This window comes from Marmota monax, unplaced genomic scaffold (genome assembly GCF_021218885.2).
Source record: "Marmota monax isolate L192 unplaced genomic scaffold, Marmota_monax_Labrador192_F-V1.1 WCK01_AAM20220418_F8-fsc00014, whole genome shotgun sequence".
In the NCBI taxonomy this organism is placed as follows: domain Eukaryota; kingdom Metazoa; phylum Chordata; class Mammalia; order Rodentia; family Sciuridae; genus Marmota; species Marmota monax.
The window spans coordinates 25,972,840-25,994,784 of NW_026695222.1; the positions used below are offsets into that span (position 1 = coordinate 25,972,840).

A 21,945-nucleotide genomic window follows, 5' to 3' on the forward strand; every position below is an offset into this window, starting at 1 on the left:
GAAGTGAGATGTGGTCAGGTGTCTGGATGTCACCTTGGGCTGCTCAGCCAGGAGCACATGGATGGGTGGCCTCTCCCACCCCAGTGAGGGCACTCAGGGCCAGCAGAGGCCACCTGACTTCTGGGGTTCGAGTGGAACAGCTCGGTCTTGGGTGCTGGATGGTTCTTACATGGCATCCTTTGACCGCCGTGTATCCGTGTAGAGGATGCAGTAGCGCTAGGTGCCAGGGGCCTGGGGTGGCAGCTTTGTGTGCACCTGCCCCCCCCCAGCCTGGGCAGACACAGATCACCCGTAAAAATAGGTGTCTTTTTGAGATTTCAACATTATTTTTTAAAACGAGCACTTGGAAAAATTTTCAAACCAAATGGGCTCGTTCTCCTTGGTGATGTCCTGTCTGCACATACCCATCCACTGGCGCCGGAGCTCCCTGGGTGGTGTCAGCCCTTCCGGGGACATTGACATGGCCCCCGTTGACGCTGGCCTCTGTGTGGGCCTCCAGGGGGTCTCCTCCATGCTCACCTTTGCCCAGGAGAAGAGATGTGCTCCTGCCGGGCACATCCGTCGTGTGCTCGCTTTGGGGAAGGCTCTGGTCTGGGTGCTTGGGAACAGACAGTAACTGAATGCAGCCTGGGGACAACCGTATTCTAGCTGGAGAGGCGGGCCGTGAACTGCTGGGTCCTGTTCAGCTTGGAGGTGACTGCTACAGGGAAAAATGGACCACTGGAGAGGTGAGGTCCCTGGGACGTGGGGAGGAGAGCGCCCCCTGGACGGGGTCTTTGGATCAGAGACCAGAAGGCAATGAAGGGAACAAGCCGTGGGCATGGGGAAGATCAGTCCTGGCCACCAGAGTAGCACATGCAAGGGTCCTGAGGTGGGGTGTGCTTGGGCCCCCACAGAGCCGGCAGGTTAAGGAGGGGTCCCAGCAGAGGGTGGGGGTTGACTTGCCTGTCAGAGGCTCACACTTGAAGGTGTGGGGGTTGCTATCTTCACCCCACTGAGGTGCTCTAGGGGACAGTGCCTGAACTACCGTGCCAGCAGAGGGGACACACACACCTTGGTGAGCTTCTCCTGCTGCTGCCCCGGTGTTTGTGAGGATGGGGGACAAGCCCAGGGCCTGGAGTTCACTCCCAGAATCCCCCGGAAGTGGACAAGTCTTGCCAGGACCACAGGACGTGGGGACTGGGTCCCCTGTGTTTCTTCCCAGGTGAGGATACTGAGTGCTTCACCAGAGGCCACAGTGAGTGGCAGGGCTGGAGCCGGAGCCCAGGCTCCAACCAGAACCTCAGGTTCTACCCAGAACAGCAGAGCCAGGAGCCACAGGCCATGACCAACGTGGGACTCCTCCCAGCACCGGGCAGGATCTTGGGGTTACCTGTCCAGAGGCCAGCCGCCCCGCTGCACCTGGGAGTCCTTCAAAAGCAGGGCAGCCCATTTCTAAAACGGAGGAAACGGGCCGGGTCACCGCCTGCCTCCAGGCCCTCAGAGGACAAGCAGGGTTAACTCACAGAAGTTCCAACCCCAAGAAATAAATGTGCCCTTGGGGGGTATTTGAACCGGCACCAAGAGCGATCAGAAAGTCATTCCTTTGACATCTGGTTCAATTTTACTTGAAATGCGAGGCAGGGAGCTGGCTTCTTATTCAAATGCCATGCGGCTGGGTGGGGAGGAGGGGCGTTAAATGAAGTGGCTGGAACCCCATCAGGCCCGGCTCTGCGGAATGACAATGAGGCCCGCCCTGCGGGTCTCATCCAGGCAGGCCTAACAAGATGAGATTTTCATAAATTTCAGACAGCGCCAATTCCTAATTCCTGGGTGTGTGGCCAGGAGGCCAGACAGGGCCGCCTGCAGGGCCAGGAAGGGCGCCGCTGCCCTCCCCGAGGACAGATAAGGGGATAGGCGTGGGCGGTGTGGGGGGTCCGTCTGGTCTGGAAACCCCCAGGGTTGGACGGGCAGGAGGGTGGACTCTGCCCAGCCCTGCAGCCCAGGAAGGACTGAGCTCCAGCTCATTGTCCCCAGAATTAGGAAAAGCCACACCCACGTGGGGGGTCCCAGGCCAGCCAGGTTCCTCACGCACTTTAACAGGGTCTCCGCAGCCCCCTCATCTGCACCTGGGAAGTCCCCAGCAGGGACAGGGATGAGCTGAGGCTGCTTCTCGGGGAGCTCCAGTCTGCCACCCAGGTGGAGGCCAAAACCTCCGAGGGAAAAGAATGGCCTCAGCCTGGAGCTGAAATGTAAGGTCTCGGGGTCGCAGACACAGGCAGCAGCCAGGGCCCCAGGGGCAGCCCCTGTGTGGGCCTCAGGGGAAACCACGGGCCGCCCTCCCCCACGCTGGTGGCTCTCACAGGCCCCACGACTTCGAACCGGGTGGCATTGGACCTGTGCGAAGTCAGATCTAAAGCCACTGTATTCCGTGTTACTCGGATGAGACGCCGAGGATCCTTCCTTTATCAAAACTGAGGCTCGGAGCTTGACAGCTGTATTGCAATTGGCTTTTTCAACCCCGTAACACCCCCAGGCGCGGCCACAGTGCAGGCGGAGCAAGGCGCAGGCGGCGGGGTGGACGCTGGCCCTGTCTGGCCTCCGAGCCGCACATCCAGGAATTAGGAGCTGGCGCTGTCTGAAATTTATGAAAATCTGATCCTGCCTGGCTCAGCCCCCACCAGCCACGGGGCTGTAGCCACACTGCAGGTTGGAGAAGCCAGAGGGGACGCGGTCCTCACCACCAGGCCCGGTGCTTGTCGTACAGGAAGTGAGAGGAACATCTGTTGGTACTTTCTCTCGTCCCTGGCAAGTGCCCCAAACTCCTGGTGCATGGTTTCGTCCTGACCCCCCAGGATTTTGCTGTGCATCTGTAGGGCAGTGGGCGCCCCTGCGGTCCCCTTGACGATGCTCCTGGCATTCAACTCCACCTGGCCCCCGGGCACCTTCATTACAAGCCCTTGGCTGGTGCCACCATCCTGCCCAGGGTGCTGCCTGGGGCAGTGGGTCTAGCCACAAAAGCTTGGGCCTTGGGTGGGAGCTCGGCTCTGTGGTCTCTGACCAGCTGCCCACCCCTCAGAGTCTGTCTGTCTCCTCTGTGGAGCAGGGTGGGCCCGTTAGTACCCGCCTCCCGGAGTGTAGGTGCGAGTCAGCGAGACGCTGTGAGCAGGGCCGGGCACCGTGCCTGCCCTTGGCCAGCCTTGGCACTTGGTGCGTCCTCTCGCATGCCAGCCCAGCCGGGAAGGAGCCAGAGGGGGCACCCACCCCGCAGCCTCTGCAGGGGAGCACCAAAGGGAGGGCAGGCCGCGCCAGCGAGGCCTGTGAACTTGGAGCCACTCACGAGGGAAGAGGGTGCCAAGAGAGAGGGACCTCACTGTGCCGCGGGAGACGGGCTCGGTCACTCCTGAGGGACGGCCACTGGCACCACCACCCCCAGGGGAGACTGACGGAGGGGAGTAGCAGGAGCCGCTCCATGCCCCCATGATGGGACAGGTGTGACACTGGACTCTGTGAAGGAAATGCTGGTTCTCTCCCAGGGCCCTGTCCCTTGGCGCCTCTGAGACCCTGAGCTCAAACTCTCGGCCCTGGGGACAGAGGCCAGGCAGAGGCTTGACTTCCAGGGGGTGTCAGCAGGGACAAGGGATGCTTTTGTCCCTAAAAGGGTGTTTGTGACAGCGGTGTCGTGGGACTCTTTCTGCCCTGTTCTGAGCTCTTGCTTCTGTTGTCTTGTCCCTGCACTTTGCAGACGGGGGGCTTGGCTCACAGGGGTAGATGTGCCCTGGGTCTCAGGGCTCAGCAGGCACATGTAAGGGGGTAGGGCGGGCACTGGTCAGACTGCACCTCGAGGTGTCATTAGGACCAGGGGCTGGCAGATGCGTTGGGAGAATAAGACCCCAGCCCTGTTGTTCCCAGCTGTGTGACCTGGGGCACCTTGTCCCCGAGCATCCTGTGTTTACCTGAGGATGCTCACGGTGAGTGGTGACAGAGAATCTGGACTGTGGATAGCACCGCCTACTGTCCTGCCTCATCCCTCTTATCTGTGACCAATGGCCATGAGTCCTGTGGTCACAGCTCAGTGACAGCCTTGGTCAGAAGGGAGTGGTCGGACCCACCCATGGTTGTCACAAACTGGGCATTGACTTAGGACGTCTGTGCTTCACGTCCAGGTAAAGGGGTGCAGGCTGTCATATTAGGGAAACTGAGGCAGGATCAAGTGGTTCCATATGTGACATTAGTAGCTGAGTGACGTGCAGCCTAGGTGTCTGGTTTTGGCTTGAAACTCTTAAATGACTGCCGGGTCTCAAGGGCGAGCGTGACACAGGTGGCCTTTAGGTTCTCTGGAGAGTTCAGGGATGTGGCCACACCTGGACCTGCCCCCACGTGGTTCCCACTCCTTTGCCGGGGCCATGAGGCAGCTGCCCAGCTCTCCAGCCTCCCAGCCCCATCCTCCCAGTCCGGCCTCCCTGTGTCTTGTGAAACAAACGAAGGGCTCAGAGGACTTCTGGGTGTCGCGGTGGAGGGATGTGTGCCTCCTCGTGCTGTTTCGCGTCCACTCCAAGGTCCTGGAGGTGGGGGAATGCTTCTCTTCCCCCATGGACCTCTGCTGAGCAATTAGAGGTCCATTAGAGCCCAATTAGAAGAGCGGTTCAGAGGAGGGCGGGGACCGGAGGAGAAAGGGGCTCCTTCTGCACTATGTGGCCTGCCGTGGGCACAGGCACGAGCCCTGGAGGCAGCGAGGTCCAACTCGGGGTGTTGGCAGGGAGCAGGCAGATTAAGACAGGGTGTGGTCCGTGCCGGGCCGAGTGGGGCCAGGGCCAGGGGCCAGCACCAGATCGTGTGGGTGGACACCCACAGCTCCTTTTGTTTGATGCCAAACAGGAACATAGTTGAGGCCAGGGACTGTGGAAATGGAGGGCATCCAGCCTCCAGTTGGCGGCCTCGACCAGCGGGTGCTCGCCACATGGTGCACTTCCTGAGGAGGTGGCTCCGGTGCCTGAAGGCGAGGCAGGTGTCTCCCAGGTGTGCAAGTGCAGCAGAGGGGTGGGGGCAGCAGCCCACAGCCAAGGGTTGTCCTTAGTGAACCCAGCCGAGGGCCTTACGCTGCTGGAGGGGGATCTGGGTCTGAGGCTGACCCGTCCTCCATGCTCACCGTGTGGGAGAGCGGGGTCAGCCAGACTTGGAGGAGAGTTGAGGCCCCGTCCTGTACCCATGACACCTCCACGTCAGTGTCTGCCCCGGGGGTCCTGCCTCCGGCCTCTGCCAGGAGCCCTCCTCTGTCCCCTGGGCTTCTCCCTGTGACTTCCACGCCAGGGGGCTGCTTGCTTGGGCCCGTGGGCCTACCTTCCAGGAAGTCTCCCTCCACCTTCCTGGGATGCTCCTTTCTGTTTCCAGAGCGTCTCCACGGGCTGCCGGGGGGGGGTGCTGTACTTGCCCAGCCGCAGCAGGTGCTGGGGGGACCCCTGCATGCCGAGCGTGTCCTGCACACAGCCCTGCCTCACCTGCGGCTCCCCCACCCTCTGCCTCAGCTGCCACGCTGACCCTGGCCCCTGCGCCAGCCTCGGGAGTTCCCGTGACTCTCTCTCCCCTCTGGGCCTGGATCTGGGCTGTCAGCTTGCAGGTGTAGCCCGGTGGCTGGTCAGTTTCTCTTTTTGGATAACTGTCCTCTCTGCGAGTTTTCTGGGTCTGTCCCTAATGGGGTCGGTGGCCCAGGGACCCCAGTAGCCCCGTTGTGCTTGCTTCTGGGAGTGATCCGCCACTCTGGACAGGTGCCCATTTTGTCCACCCCACCAGGCCTGCATGGGTCTTGGTCCATGTGCTGCCGCCCACTGCCACCTGGGCCCCAGGCCACCCCAGGAGAAGGCAGTGGCCCAACCTGGGTCCCACAGCTTCCAGGGCCTGGGACAGGAACAAAGCAAGCCACACCACCCTCCCTCCAGGCCCAACTTGGGCAGAGGCCTGGAGACAACGGAGGGGGTGTCCCTGGCCGGGGTGAAGAGTGCATGGGCTTCGGGGTCACTGCAGGTCCTTCTGGGGTGTGGGTGTTGCACAGAGCAGACCCTGTGTGTCCCTGAATGCACGGCTTTGTCCTGGACCTAGCAGACAAGCCCTCGCTCTGCAGAATCAGGTCAGGATGCCCAGGCTCTGGGCACGCCTCGCCTAGGGAGATGGGCGGGGTGACCACAGTGACCAGCCCAGCCCAGCCTCTGCCCTCCCTGTGGAACCCAGGCAGCCCGGGAGCTTCCCGCCAGGAGGATCCCCGCCTCCTCAGGGTCTGCTCTGCTCACCTAAGCCCTTGGTACTGCGTTCCCTCGCCTGGCCCCTCCAGGGTCAGATGGGGCAGCATCCAGCCAGGATCCGGGGCCAAGCTCTGGGGGGAGGGCCCGCCGGCTCTGGGCTCTTGGACTTGGGGATCCCACCCCACACCTCGGCGTCTGCAGGGGCATTGCCCTCTGGGCCTGACCAGCCCTCAGTCCTCACTGTGCGGGTCTGGCGGGGCCAGCTGAACCTGGATGGAGAGCTGGGGTGTCCCCCGACCAGGGGGGTGACAGAAGCACTCGTGTGTAGGATGTGCCCTGCACGGGGCTCGCGGGGCTATTCTTTCGCTGGGGTAGTGTGGCTGCCCGGTGGGATCCTTGGCCCACTCCAGACACCATCTGAGTCCCAGCTGTGATATCAAAAGTGTCTCCAGACACTGTTATGTGTCCTCTGGGGACACTCACCCCAGTCAGAGGCACTTCCTTGATGGCACGGTGTTCCATGGAACCAGGGAGCAGTGGTGCACATGTGTGACGTGACAAGAGAAAGCAGTGTTCTGACGGACGACCTTGAGGGACACGGAGGTCAGGGCTCAGGAAGTGGTCTTGGGGAGAAGCTTCTTTGACATGTCCCCTAGAAGGGGTTGCTCTTACCTGAAGCTCTAGGGAAGCCGGGGCTGGTGGCAGGAGAGTCCCTGCGAGGTCTGGAGCCTGGACCCAGTGGTGACATTCAGTCCCCTGCGTCCCATTGCCCGTCTTGGGAGCAGAGCTGAGGCAGTGGCCTTGTGTTGCACATGTGGCCCGGAGCCGGGCTAACTGCTGCGAGTGCCGGGCAGCACCGGAACCTTCTCCCGCCAGGTCTGGGGGAGGCACATTCCTGCGCCGCGGGCCTCCTGGGCCAGCTGCTGCCCCTCTGCCAGTGTCACTTCCCAGGCACCCGGCATCCTGCCCGTTGCTGGGGGCTCTGCTGGCACCAACTGCGGCCAGCTGCCGAGGCCCAGACCCGCCTGAGTCAGCAGAAGCTGCCCGGCTTGGGCAGGATCAAAATAACCTCCTTCCTTTTCCAGCACTTGAGGGTTTTTCCGCCCTCCAGGGGAAAACACGCCCCTTGCCAAAAAAAAAAAAATCTAAAAAATGAGAATTGTAACATCTGAGCCATCTGGAAGGTGTTTTCTGAGGCCTCTTGGTCGGGAGGGGGTGCTCACAGCCCTGGCCTGTTCATCTGTGTGTGTCGGGCGTGTGTAGGGAGTGTGAGGACGTGGGGTGAGTGAGCTCCGGTGTGAGCACGCCCGTCTCTGTTCCGCCTGTTTCTCCCACACCCAGTCCCAGGTTCCCCGTAGAAGTGAAGGGGCCCCACCTTTTGCTACAGGTGGCTGAGAACCCAGGGCAGTGAGTCCTTCCCCAACCGCCCCGCCCCCCCCATTGCCGCTTGGGGTCAGGTCCTGCACACAGGTCTCATCACAGCCCTGGGCACAGGCTTTGAGCTGCGTCCCATGCACACAGGACAGGGTGTCTCGAGATCCCACCGTCCTGAGTCTTCCGGCCTTCCCAGGCCACAGGGGCTGTGGGCATGCAGGGCCCTGCGCCAGCAGCCTGGGTGGCCTGGTCTCACGTGTCTCTTGTCCCCACAGCGGAGCTGGAGTTCGTCCAGATCCTCATCATCGTGGTGGTGATGATGGTGATGGTGGTGGTGATCACCTGTCTGCTGAGCCACTACAGACTGTCCGCACGCTCCTTCATCAGCCGGCACAGCCAGGGCAGGCGGAGAGAGGACGGGCTCTCGGTAAGTGTGGCCTCGTCGGCATCCTGGTCCCCCTTGGCAGCGGGAAGCCCTGGTGAAATGCCCTCTGTGTCCCCACCATGGTGCTGGAAGGAACCAAACTTGAGGGACAGAGGACAGGGCTTGGTCCCCTCCTGGCCTCCGCTCCCTCCTGTTTACAGGAGTGAAGACACCTGCCTGGGCACAGCCCTGAGTGCCGAGGGCCTGGGAGACATGGGGAGCAGGTGGAGGCGGGGCTGGGAGCCCCCCCCCTTGCTTCTTGAGCCTCTGCCATGTGCCACAGGTGGGACGTTGCAAGGGCCAGGGTGGGAGCAGTGCCATGAGGTCCATCTTCCCGTCTGTCCCCACTGTGGTCCAGGATGCTGCGAAGGGAGAGGCCTGCAGGGGGGGAGCAAGAGCAGGAGGCCACTGGGGCAGGTGATGGCAGGACAGGTGTTCTAGGGACATTCAGAGACCAGACGGGACAAGCAGCTGGCATTTGACTCTGCCCAGCAGGGTGGGGTGGCAGGAAAGGTGTCTACAGTCCTACGGCCATGACCCAGACTGAAGGGGTGGGTCACAGGCCAGTTCCTGCCACCGTGTGGCCACAGTGCCCTGGGGAGGCAAAAGGACCCTGGGGTAGACCCTTCTGGAGCCTGAGTCTCAGCCCAGCTTCACCAGTCCCAGCTGGGCACTTTGGCCAGTTCCTGGCGCAGAAAACGGGGCCCTGGCTCCCTTGGTGTGAAAGGGGTCACGACGCCCACCCCCAGGACGCAGGTCTTCCCCACCCCCAGGACTCAGGTCTTGGCACCAAGTGAGGTCTCCGTCCTTAGTGGCTGGAAAGCACTTTACCCATTCAGTCCCTCAGCCGACGACCTGTACCCAGTGTGCGCTGTGCACCTGGAGTCCCCCTGGCTTGGAGGAGAGCACAGGAGCCAGTGTCCCGCAGCTGCTGCTGGTGGCCACACACCAATATTTACAGGGAACTCTCAAGCTCTGCGGAACCAAGGTGGCCATGCTAGGAATCCCAGGGCAAGCCAGTCTCCGGCCAGGTTGCTGGGGACAAAGGGGGATTGTGGGGGGTGGGAGAAAGACAGCACGGCCCCTCCACACCCTCAGACTGAACCAGCCTCAGATCAGAGATACCAGGGGAAAAGTGTGTGTCTGTCCTGGACACAGCCGGTGGCTTCCCCTCTGTCATCCCCTGCAACGGAGCAACCACTTGCTCAGTTGTTGATTAGGCCACCTGGAGGTGACTTAAAGCATGGGGAAGGTGTGGGGGGTCCATGCCAGTGCCACACCATCCTCTCGGTGCCCAGGGGTACTCGGGGCCAACTGTACTGCGCAGGAGAGCGCTTGCTCTTCGTCGTCATCCTCTCTCTGACGCTGGAGCTGTGAGCACCACTTGGCCTTCTGAAAACCCCGAGTGTCCCCTCCAGACTCAAAGCCTCGCCTGAGGGGGGAGCCCCCAGAGTAGGAGCACCCAGCTCCCTGGGGTCTGTCCTGCTGTGGGGGTGCTTTAGCAGGGGCAGGCTTGTGCGGCGTGTGCCTGGGACGCAGAACTGAGCACCGTGGGTGGGAAGCAGCTGTCTGAAAGGCAGGCTGGAAGTGACAGGGAGGCGGCAGCATGTGACAGTTCCAGGGCTGTGGCCTGTCCCCAAGCTGGTGCTCGCAGGTGCCTGGAGGGTGGTGACAGTCCAGGCAGTGGTGGGCAGGGCTCCCCAGTTCCCAGGGACTCCTGGGGCTGGCAGTGGCACCCAGAGTCTGGGCTGAGCCAAGTTGGTGTTGGCTGAGGCCCAAGCCAGCAGGTGTGGACATCTCTGCTCACGTCAGGCCCAGCCTCAGTGCGTCACCGGGTTGTCAGGGCAAGAGCAGTGACTCTGGCACTTCTGACGGGGACACCGGGCACTCCGGGGCCCAGCATAAGTCAGGAGGCCAACCGTGTCTTCTCTGAACCTGCCGCCTCCGCCGCCCGGGGCTCCTGGTGTTTATTTGCTGTTGTCACCCCAGCAACGGCAGCTGCTGTCTGTGGAGCTATGGAGACCCGGAGCTCAACCTGCTCTGCAGAGGAGAAATGGAGGCTCAGAGAGGTGGAACACTTGCCCCGGGCCACACAGCCTGTCCGTGGCTGTGTGAAGAGCCCTGGCCACTTGGAGAGGATGGAGTTAGCTGAGCTGTGGGAGGAGCAGCACCGAGGCTCTGGGTGTGGGGACTTCGATGCCATCATCAGGACGCAGCCCTGCAGTGGCACCTGGGGCTTGCTGGAGGGACAGAAGGATTCTGGCCATTGCTTCCCAGACACCTGGGCTAGGAGTCTCCCCAGGGAACCTCATGGGGTAAACAGGAGCCTGTTCAGCCTGAAGCAGGAGGCGGCACCTCCCCTGGGGACCCCCTGCCAGACAGGGCGCGTCTGAGGAGTCTCTGGGCCCTTGACCTCCAGGGAGCCCCCCGACCTGCCTGGGGCTGGGCCTGCCTCTCCCCTGCCATAGCTTCTGGCCATGGTCCCTTTTCAGGTGACCCGGGAGTCCCCTCCTACCAGCAGCTCTCCTCGCCTTACTGCCTTATGGACAGGTCATCTCTCCTGTCCCAGGATTTGAGGGCCACCCCTCTTGCTGGTCCGGCAGCTGTCCTCTGATGGCTGTTTCCTCACGCGTCACACAGGGCAAGACAGTGGTCAGGGTGAGGCTGGAGTGCAGGCCACACCTGGCCGGGGAAGCCAGGACGGACGCATCGCTGGATACAGTGACAGCCAGCCACAGTGACACAGACCTGGGTCAGAAGGGCTTGGCCCAGCTGGACCAGAAAGTTCTTAGGCAGCTTTTTCACCTCCTGACGAGAACGACGTTAGAGGAGGAAAACCTTATTTGGGGCCCACGGCTTCACAGGTCTCCGTCCATAGGCAGCCGACGCCATTCCCTGGGGCTCTCGGAACCCAGTCACCCCACCCCCGAACTTTCTTGCCTTGACTCTGGTGAGCTCTGGGGGGGACACCTCCCCTTGCACCATAACAGGAGGGGATTTACCCATTAAGGCAGTCAAGGTCTCACCTGGGAACAGGTGTCACCGGGTGGAGACCTGTCGGGGAGGAGGCGCCCTCCTGCCTGTTTCTGAGCATCCCCGAGCCTTGCCCTCAGGCGCCAGCTGGGAAGGTGGGCCCTGCTCTGGGTCTCCTTTCCTGCTCTTGTTCAGTCTTCATCCCCTCCGCGTGCAGCCATGCCGGCCCAGCCGAGGTCCCCGTGGAAACCTGTACAGAAGGCCGTCTCAGACCCAGAGCTCAGCCAAGGCCTGGGATGGAGCCACCCTTTGTCCTCTTTGTCCCCATATCAAGCCACAGCCTGATCTGCTCTCTATGGGGGCCTGCCTGCCAAGGGCCAGTTTCCCAGGGGCAGGGGCAGGGTGCAGCCAGGCGGGGTGGCAAGCAGCCAGCCAGGAGAGGGAGCCAGGCCCGGGGAGGCCGCCGTCCCAGTGCCAGGCCCTGTGCTAGCCAGAGGCATCTTCTTTCACTCTGTAACAGCCCCCGCTATGCACCTGCCAGATGTTTGGCCTGCGGAGTTTCAAGGGTGGCCATCTCCCCCACGCGAGGGAGAGACTTACTGGAGAGGTGTCAGAAGCGCTCCCCCTGACCATGTGGCACTGAGGGCTCCTGGGAGTCTGTCGAGCAGTCTGTGGCTCTCAGTCTGGAACTGAAGGCAGGTGGGGGTCATCAGGATCCTAAGCTGGCCCTGAGGGCCAACCACCTGCTTGTTTTTTTGGACTTTTTGTGGTGATGGTTTTGTTTTGGGGGCTTCTTGTGGGTTTTTTTAGTAGTGGGGATGGAACCCCGAGGTGCTTACGACTGAACCACATCCCCAGCCATTTTTATTTTTTATTTTGAGTCAGGGTCTTGCTAAGTGGTTTAGGGCCTTGCTGGGTTGCTGGGGCTGGCCTCGAACTTGCCACCCGCCATGTTTGGCACCAGCAGCAGAGCTGAGTGGTGACAGACCATCAGGCCCATAAAGCAGAAAACCTCTTCCTCTAGCTCTTTGCAGAAGTGATTGGCGGGTCCCCTGTCTGATGGGATCTAGAGGGGGCAGCTGTGGGCAGTCTGGATGTGTCCACTTACAGAGAGTGTTTGGGGAGCAGAGCACCAGGAGTCACAGGTGTTGGGGAGGAGGGGCAAGAGGAGACTGCAGGGAAGCAGGCGGGAGGGGAAAGCAATTCTGTAGGGGAGCCGCTGGGGCCTGTCAGCAGCTGGGCTTGGGGTGGTCAGTGGGAGCTGCAAGAGTAGCCCCCCTTCCTGCTTCCCACCCCTGACTGCCAGAAACCATCAGGGATGAGGTTCCAGAGAATTCTGAAACTTGTGCCTCTTCTGTACCCCAGGTCACACTTGAACCTGGTTCTACCCAGCAGCTTATGCACTCAGATGGTAACCTGAGTACCTGCTGTATACCATCTGGATGCTGGGCACTGGGGACAGGCAGTTATGGGCAGAGACGTGGCCTGGTGGTGCTAAAGGGGCCTGGGGAGCCGGGAGGGGGCTTGCTGACACCAGCCTGCTATAGCGACAGGAAGACCTGCTGAGGAACCACTTAGGGTACAGCGGGGTTCTGCAGGGGTGTGGGGTGTGGGGTGTGGGTCCCAGGGTTAAGGTGGAAATTTGGAGGCAGCAGGAAGCCCAAGATTTTCAGCAGAGAGGTGGTGGGTAGAGGTGGGTTGAAGGAGGTGACCCCAGCTTCTGTGAGTAGGAAGGGCCCTGGGGGTGGGGGAGTAGAGAGACCTGGGGTGGGAGAGTAGGAAGGGCCCTGGGGGTGGGAGAGTAGGAAGGGCCCTGGGGGTGGGAGAGTAGGAAGGGCCCTGGGGGTGGGGGAGTAGAGAGACCTGGGGTGGGAGAGTAGGAAGGGCCCTGGGGGGGGGAGTAGGAAGGGCCCTGGGGTGGGGGAGTAGGAAGGGCCCTGAGGGTGGGGGAGTAGGAAGGGCCCTGAGGGTGGGAGAGTAGGAAGGGCCCTGGGGGGGAGAGTAGGAAGGGCCCTGGGGTGGGGGAGTAGGAAGGGCCCTGGGGGTGGGAGAGTAGGAAGGGCCCTGGGGTGGGGGAGTAGAGAGACCTGGGAGGGGGGGAGTAGGAAGGGCCCTGGGGGGGGGGAGTAGGAAGGGCCCTGGGGGTGGGAGAGTAGGAAGGGCCCTGGGGGGGGGAGAGTAGGAAGGGCCCTGGGGGGGGGGAGTAGAGAGACCTGGGAGGGGGGGGGTAGGAAGGGCCCTGGGGGGGGGGGGTAGGAAGGGCCCTGGGGGTGGGAGAGTAGGAAGGGCCCTGGGGGTGGGAGAGTAGGAAGGGCCCTGGGGTGGGGGAGTAGAGAGACCTGGGAGGGGGGGAGTAGGAAGGGCCCTGAGGGTGGGAGAGTAGGAAGGGCCCTGGGGGTGGGAGAGTAGGAAGGGCCCTGGGGTGGGGGAGTAGGAAGGGCCCTGGGGGTGGGAGAGTAGGAAGGGCCCTGGGGGGGGGGAGTAGGAAGGGCCCTGAGGGTGGGAGAGTAGGAAGGGCCCTGGGGTGGGGGAGTAGAGAGACCTGGGGTGGGAGAGTAGGAAGGGCCCTGGGGGTGGGAGAGTAGGAAGGGCCCTGGGGGTGGGGGAGTAGAGAGACCTGGGGTGGGAGAGTAGGAAGGGCCCTGGGGTGGGGGAGTAGGAAGGGCCCTGGGGGTGGGAGAGTAGGAAGGCCCCTGGGGGTGGGGGAGTAGGAAGGGCCCTGGGGTGGGAGAGTAGGAAGGGCCCTGGGGTGGGAGAGTAGGAAGGGCCCTGGGGGTGGGGGAGTAGGAAGGGCCCTGGGGGGGGGAGAGTAGGAAGGGCCCTGGGGGTGGGAGAGTAGGAAGGGCCCTGGGGTGGGGGAGTAGAGAGACCTGGGGTGGGAGAGTAGGAAGGGCCCTGGGGTGGGGGAGTAGGAAGGGCCCAGGGGGTGGGAGAGTAGGAAGGGCCCTGGGGTGGGGGAGTAGAGAGACCTGGGGTGGGAGAGTAGGAAGGGCCCTGGGGGTGGGAGAGTAGGAAGGGCCCTGGGGGTGGGAGAGTAGGAAGGGCCCTGGGGGGGGGAGAGTAGGAAGGGCCCTGGGGTGGGGGAGTAGAGAGACCTGGGAGGGGGGGAGTAGGAAGGGCCCTGGGGGGGGGGAGTAGGAAGGGCCCTGGGGGTGGGAGAGTAGGAAGGGCCCTGGGGGTGGGAGAGTAGGAAGGGCCCTGGGGTGGGGGAGTAGAGAGACCTGGGAGGGGGGGAGTAGGAAGGGCCCTGAGGGTGGGAGAGTAGGAAGGGCCCTGGGGGTGGGAGAGTAGGAAGGGCCCTGGGGTGGGGGAGTAGAGAGACCTGGGGTGGGAGAGTAGGAAGGGCCCTGGGGGTGGGAGAGTAGGAAGGGCCCTGGGGGTGGGGGAGTAGAGAGACCTGGGGTGGGAGAGTAGGAAGGGCCCTGGGGTGGGGGAGTAGAGAGACCTGGGGTGGGAGAGTAGGAAGGGCCCTGGGGTGGGGGAGTAGGAAGGGCCCTGGGGGTGGGAGAGTAGGAAGGGCCCTGGGGGTGGGGGAGTAGGAAGGGCCCTGGGGTGGGAGAGTAGGAAGGGCCCTGGGGGGGAGAGTAGGAAGGGCCCTGGGGGTGGGGGAGTAGGAAGGGCCCTGGGGGGGGGGAGTAGGAAGGGCCCTGAGGGTGGGGGAGTAGGAAGGGCCCTGGGGGGGGGAGTAGGAAGGGCCCTGGGGGGGGAGTAGGAAGGGCCCTGAGGGTGGGAGAGTAGGAAGGGCCCTGAGGGTGGGAGAGTAGGAAGGGCCCTGGGGGGTGGGAGAGTAGGAAGGGCCCTGGGGTGGGGGAGTAGGAAGGGCCCTGGGGGTGGGGGAGTAGGAAGGGCCCTGGGGGTGGGAGAGTAGGAAGGGCCCTGGGGTGGGAGAGTAGGAAGGGCCCTGGGGGTGGGAGAGGAGGAAGGGCCGTGGGGGTGGGAGAGTAGGAAGGGCCCTGGGGGTGGGAGAGTAGGAAGGGCCCTGGGGGTGGGAGAGTAGGAAGGGCCCTGGGGGGGGGAGTAGGAAGGGCCCTGGGGGTGGGAGAGTAGGAAGGGCCCTGGGGGTGGGAGAGTAGGAAGGGCCCTGGGGGTGGGAGAGTAGGAAGGGCCCTGGGGTGGGAGAGTAGGAAGGGCCCTGGGGGGGGGAGTAGGAAGGGCCCTGGGGTGGGGGAGTAGGAAGGGCCCTGAGGGTGGGGGAGTAGGAAGGGCCCTGGGGGGGAGAGTAGGAAGGGCCCTGGGGTGGGGGAGTAGGAAGGGCCCTGGGGGTGGGAGAGTAGGAAGGGCCCTGGGGTGGGGGAGTAGAGAGACCTGGGGGTGGGAGAGTAGGAAGGGCCCTGGGGGTGGGAGAGTAGGAAGGGCCCTGGGGGGGGGGAGTAGAGAGACCTGGGAGGGGGGGAGTAGGAAGGGCCCTGGGGGGGGGGAGTAGGAAGGGCCCTGGGGGTGGGAGAGTAGGAAGGGCCCTGGGGGGGGGAGAGTAGGAAGGGCCCTGGGGTGGGGGAGTAGAGAGACCTGGGAGGGGGGGAGTAGGAAGGGCCCTGGGGGGGGGGAGTAGGAAGGGCCCTGGGGGTGGGAGAGTAGGAAGGGCCCTGAGGGTGGGAGAGTAGGAAGGGCCCTGGGGGTGGGAGAGTAGGAAGGGCCCTGGGGGGGGGAGAGTAGGAAGGGCCCTGAGGGTGGGAGAGTAGGAAGGGCCCTGGGGGGGGGAGAGTAGGAAGGGCCCTGGGGGGGGGGAGGAGGGAGGGCCCTGGGGGGGGAAGTAGGAAGGGCCCTGGGGTGGGGGAGTAGGAAGGGCCCTGAGGGTGGGGGAGTAGGAAGGGCCCTGAGGGGGGGGGAGTAGGAAGGGCCCTGGGGGTGGGAGAGTAGGAAGGGCCCTGGGGTGGGGGAGTAGAGAGACCTGGGGGTGGGAGAGTAGGAAGGGCCCTGAGGGGGGGGGAGTAGGAAGGGCCCTGGGGGGGGAGAGTAGGAAGGGCCCTGGGAGGGGGGGAGTAGGAAGGGCCCTGGGGGGGGGGGGAGTAGGAAGGAGGCAGAGCCGAAGCAGCAGCCCTTCTGCAGATCTTCAGGGACCTCACAGACCACAGCACCCACAGCCTCTGGGCCTCTGGGAGCTGTTAGGCGTCAGCCCGCCCGGCCCCTCGGGGTGGAATCTGCATTGTACTAGGTCTCAGTTGGCTTGTCTTTGGGGTCCAGTCTAGAGGTTCTGGTTTAGGTCTTCCCTGTCTCCCAGATGCCAGGGAGGGGGCTGGGGGGACACATGACACTCTGTGTATTGGAGGAGGAATCGGGAGGTGGGTGAGATGAGGATGGCCAAGGAGGAGGGTCAGGCATGGCCTGGGGTCTGCCTTGTGCAGCCTGCAGGTGCCGTCCATGTGCTAGAACACTGGCCAGGATGAGACCTGACCTCTGGTTAAGTGCATTCCCGCAGGGACAGTTGTGACAGCCAGCGCCCCCAGTGGCCTACAGGAGATTGCAGCCTTCTGTTCCCACCCAGGCTGCCCATGAGGCAGGTGAGGGACCTACAGGAATCACGGCTCCAGCAAACCTGAGGCCATACAAGAGCTCACCGTCTTGGTTGTGACGTCGGGTCTTGGTGTACATGTTTGCCCAAACTTAGCTAATTGTGTGCTTTGACTATATAAGTTGACTGCACATCAGTTACATCTCCGTGAAGCCCCTCATGCCATCTGGGCAACTTACACAAACTGCTCCTGGCAATTCCACTTTCCTGAGAGGAGCTGCTACTGGCCCAGAATCCCAAAGCAGGGGACGGAAGCTTCTGAGCCCCCAGTCATGTCCCTGGCCCATGGGCCCAGCACTTGGTAGCATGTCTACATGGTGGATGATGATGTTGAAACCTGTGGGGACACTGGAACTGGTAGTCAAAGGAGTTGGGCACACAGTGGGCAACCAGTGCAAAGGCCCTGTGGTGTGTCCAGTGTGTTATGGCATGGCAAACCTGTCTGTCTCCAGGGAGTGCGGTGGTGGCACCCAGCACTTCTGCACACTCCTGGAGAGCACACAGGCTCCAGTGGCTTTTATGTGCAACTTGTTAAATTCTTTAGCAACTCCACACGGCAAGTATTATAATTATCCTCATTTCCAGACACACAAAGTGTGGCCTGGAAGTTAAGTACTTTTCTAAGGCCCCACAGTGAGCAAGTGGGCCGGAGGGGAGGAGGCAGGAAGGCATAGCACCCTGGGCTTCTTTCTGAGCCATTAAGGATTTATTTTAAGGTCTGCAGAGCTGCAGGGGAAAGGGACCAGTCAGATGTATATTCTGGAATTTTGAAAAGGAGGAGATTGACAGGGACAGCAGTGGGAGCTGAGAGGGGTGGGTGAGGAGTCCACTGTGGCTGTGTCCTCCAGAAATCTCCAGGGTGGAGGCTGTCGGGCCCACCCTCTCGTTCCAGAGCCCAGCCGGTGGGCCCTCCAGCCTCTGACTCTGCCTGTCCATCTCTGCCCCTGCAGGAAGGATGCCTCTGGCCCTCGGAGAGCACGGTGTCCAGCGGCGGGATCCCAGAGGTGAGTCCAGGCTGCCTCCCCTCCGGCACCCCTAGCGCTCCAGCCTCCCCCGCTGCCACAGAAAGGGTGTCACTGCATGAGGCCCATCCCTGGGCCCTGCTCTATAGACTGCCCCCGGGTGGCCGGGACCCCTGCCTCAAGGAGAGCCTTTTCCCGTGTGGGGTGGCGCAGCCCTGGTGCTGCCCACAGGCCAGGCCGGTGGACCCCAGCGGAGACCCCACCCCGCCCTGCTCCCCCGGCCCCTGACCCGTCGCCCGCCCCCCAGCCGCAGGTCTACGCCCCTCCTCGGCCCTCGGACCGCCTGGCCGTGCCGCCCTTCTCCCAGCGGGACCGCTTCCACCGCTTCCAGCCCACCTACCCCTACCTGCAGCACGAGATCGACCTGCCCCCCACCATCTCGCTGTCTGACGGGGAGGAGCCCCCGCCCTACCAGGGCCCCTGCACCCTCCAGCTGCGGGACCCCGAGCAGCAGCTGGAGCTCAACCGAGAGTCAGTGCGCGCGCCCCCCAACAGAACCATCTTCGACAGTGACCTGATGGACAGCGCCATGCTGGGCGGCCCCTGTCCCCCCAGCAGTAACTCGGGCATCAGCGCCACGTGCTACGGCAGCGGCGGGCGCATGGAGGGGCCGCCCCCGACCTACAGCGAGGTCATCGGTCACTACCCGGGGTCCTCCTACCAGCACCAGCAGAGCACCGGGCCGACCTCCCTGCTGGAGGGGACCCGGCTCCAGCACCCGCACCTCGCCCCGCTGGAGAGCAAAGAGGATAAACAGAAAGGACACCCCCTCTAGGAGCCGGGGGCCAGGCCGGGGCAGCGTGGCTTAAGGCAAAACACTCGGCACTTCCTAAAGGAGAAGAGAGGAGGGCAGGGTGACACACCCCCTCCGTGTATAAATATTTACATGTTATGTCTGGTCTGAATGCACAAGCTCAGAAAGCTTGCAAAAACAAAACAAACAAACAAACAAAAAAAACACGTTTCTTTGTTGAGCTGTCTTGAAGGCAAAAGAGAAAAAAAATAATTTCTGCAGTAGTCTTTTGTTCCCAGTTGAGCTGCGTCGTGAATGCTTAATTTTCTTTTGTTTATGATGATTTCACTTATCTTTAAAGACATATTTGCACAAAACCTTTGTTTAAAGATCTGCAATATTATATATAAAAATATATATAAAATAAGAGAAACTGTATGTGCGAGGGCAGGAGTATTTTTGTATTAGAAGAGGCCTATTGAAAAAGTTGTTTTCTGAACTAGAAGAGGAAAAAAAATGGCAATTTTTGATGCCAACTCAGAAAGTGTGTATTACCTTGTAAAGAAAAAAAAAACTACAAAGCAGGGGCTTAGAGTTATTTATATAAATGTTGAGATTTTGCACTATTTTTTAATATAAATATGTCAGTGCTTGTTTGATGGAAACTTCTATCATGTTTGTTGAGACTTGGAGGAAGACAGGTCAGAGCTACAGAGTGGACCTCAGGCAGAGGGGTGCCCTGGGGTCTGGAGAGGCCCACCAGGGCTTCTGCAGCGCACATGCTTCTGTCTAGATAGGTTGTTGCCACATTATACATTCCCTACTGAAGGGGACACATTTCTTCCTTCTGGGCCAGAATAGCCTTTGGATGGCAGGCGAATCAGGAAAGTTCCCCCGGAGGCGCCAGGTTCCAGCTGGTGGATTTTGCCTTTCCCAAAATGAAAATAAACTGCTAACGAAGGAATTTTAGTTTTTCTTCCTCTTTTTTAAAATGCAAAGGTCCCATGGGAAGGGCAGGGTGCTGCTGGCAAGCTGGGGCTGCCCCCGTGCGTGCTGCTAGGGATGCTCTCGAGGGGCTGCTGGCTTGCTCCTGCAGAGTGCTTTGGTGATTCAACTGGCCCCAGCGTTTGCAGGCCAAGGTCAGTGCCAAGGTCAGTGCAGCGCACTGACTGCTAGGAAAGGCCTCAAGCGTGGCATTTGGCGTCCTCCCCATGGGCTTTGATTCACGTATCAATTTTGACCTAAGGGGCCAATAAACAGACCACCTGAGGTGACAGGTGACAGCCAGGTGTCTCCCTGGCATATATAAAAGGGTTAAACTGGGATGATGGTCAGACCAACACAAAGCCTGCTCCAGGCTTTAGAATTCCTTACCTCCCTCCCCACGTTTGCATTCCCTTCCCCATGGAAACAGCCACTGCTCATGGCTATCTGTGTCCTCACCTGCATCTTTCTCTGGTCAGCTTTGTCCAGCAGGTCCTTACTGGGCAGATTGGGACTGGCCGGACCCTTGATGAGGAGTAGGATTTGGCACAGGTGAATAGAGGTGACAGGAGACAAGAGGGGCCCTCGGGGTCCAGGGGGTGTGGTGGAGCTCGGGGTCTTCTCCCAGTGGACTTGCTACACACGAGGGACCCCTACCCCTGCAGATAGGGCAGGCTCCCACACTGCTGTCCCCTCTGGGCCTGGGAGATGTCCCCTCGTTTGGGGCAGAATGCTACCCAGTCAACTGACCTAAGAGAAGGATCTAGGAAGCGTGGGACATAAGCCACTTTGTCCCTGAAAACGGCTCAGAAGTTCTGACCGCTGGGCCTCTGTTTCGAGGTGTATTTTAAGAATGTGATGACCGCAGAACCTGGGGCCCGAGCTTTCTGCAGAAGTCCCCATTCCTCAGTAGCAGAGCCTGCCTCTGTGTGGGGCCTTGAAGAGGATTCTTTTCAAGGTCGTGCAGAGAAGTCAGTATAGCTTGCCCTGAAAGGTCCAGGGACACACAGATATTCCAGCGTAACCTTCCTTGATGGGAAGCGTCTCTGGTGCCTTAGTAAGGAAGCAATCACCCTCTCGTCCCCTGGCGGGACGTTCCTGGACAGTGCCTCACTCCCCGGGACTGGCATCCTCTCCCTTGGTTTACAAAGGGCTCCCCGTCACCCTCTAGCATCTTCACCCCTCTGTCCTGGGGAGGCGCACTCAGCGAGGCACCGGCCTCCTATCCCTGTGGTCTTCTTGGTCCAGGACTGTGCCTAACTCCCATCTGGGTCGAAAACCTAGAAAAGTGGGCTTCATTTGTACATGTGGCCTCAGCCACCGCCAGGGGAACCGTCCTGCTGTCCCTCTTGGGACAGGCTGTCTGAATCTTGTTGCTTCGTGGGGTGGCCTGTGTGTGCTGTAGTGAAGAGGGAGGGGGAGAGCGTGGCTTTGACCTCAGCTGGCCTGAGGGCAGGGCCCACCCCCACCCCTCTGGTTCCAACCAGTGTCGAAGTCCAGGGTCACTGGCCTTCATGCCCATGGATGACCGTTGCAAAACTTCAAGGAGAAGGGGGTTGGCAGGGCAGTGAACACCCCAGAAACCCGATGGGGTGTTCATCTGGAAACCAGGGCTGGAGAAGCTCCCCGCTTCCCCGCGGGCCCCCACAGCTCTGGGCACACTCTGCTTGCGGTGTTGGTGGTCACCTCATTATCTTTGAAGCACCCCTAGGAGACCACCCTTTTCCAGTGGGAGATTAGGTGGGGTCCTGAGAATGGCTGGTTGGAGGGGGACCAGTTGGTTTTGGGGTGCTGCTTCCTTCACCCCCCCAGTGCCCATGGGCGATCCCGATGTTTCCTCCAGAGAAACACTTTCTTCTCTGCAGAGCCGGGGTCTGTGCATGGACTTCCAGAGTGCACCAGGAGCCCCCATCTTTTCAAAAGCCCGATGTTTTTTGCAAAGAGTAAGCGACCCCTTTCCCCTCATGTAGCAAAAACCGGGGCAAGCCAGAACCGGGTCCGTCCCCTGTCCTATCCGCTGTCCCCGTGAGTTGTACGTTTCAGATAATTTTTTTCCCGTGTGCAACACAGCTTCCAGAACCTCAAAACGTCCGATGATATGGAAGGAAATGTGTCTGTTTTGTTTTGTTGCTTTGTTTTCCGGAAGCTGTGCTGGGAACCTCGCTGGGCCCTCAAGCTCAGAGGCCACGCGACTTCCCGCCGCCCGTCGCCCGCCATGCTTGCATGTTGCCTTCTGCCGATGACCGCTTCCTTTGCAGCCGTTTCGCGTTCTGTTAAGTGAAACTCCTGTAAGCTCTCCTTGCACGCCGGGTGCAGCCCAAGGGGCTGCTGCCTAAGACTCTGTATCTGGACGCCCATCCGCAGGCCTGGAGAAGCTGCTTGTTGTGTATCAGTGATCATTAGTGGCAATGATGACACTCTGAAAGCTGCAATACTTATACAATAAATTTTACAATTCTTTGGAACAAGGCTTCTCAACTTCTTTGCCTGTATTGCTCTTCTCCCTTCCGAACTCCCACCCCCTGCCACCTTCTAGAACAACACCAGGGTACATATAGTGGAGAGAGAGAGAGAGAGAGATCTCAGCGCTGCTTTGCAACTTTGAGTTGAGTGGCTCAACCTTTCTGTTTTAGCTCAGGAAGCCCAGTGAAAACACCTATTCCAACATTGTTCCAATAAAAAAAGGGTGGCTACTGGGGTTAATAGTTCCC

At 61.2% G+C, this 21,945-nt stretch overlaps 1 protein-coding gene across 2 annotated transcripts in view; it reads left to right on the forward strand.

Annotated features, from left to right (window-relative positions):
* Positions 1–21,702, forward strand: part of Pmepa1 (prostate transmembrane protein, androgen induced 1) — a 54,938-nt gene extending 33,236 nt beyond the window's left edge. For both annotated transcript variants that reach the window (XM_046433164.2, XM_046433166.2), the window contains exons 2-4: positions 7,865–8,016; positions 17,446–17,499; positions 17,765–21,702. In XM_046433164.2, the coding sequence (XP_046289120.1) occupies positions 7,865–8,016; positions 17,446–17,499; positions 17,765–18,292 (734 nt within the window). In that variant the 3' untranslated portion in view covers positions 18,293–21,702. The remainder of the gene's footprint in view (positions 1–7,864; positions 8,017–17,445; positions 17,500–17,764) is intronic.
* The last annotated feature ends 243 nt before the right edge of the window (positions 21,703–21,945 follow it).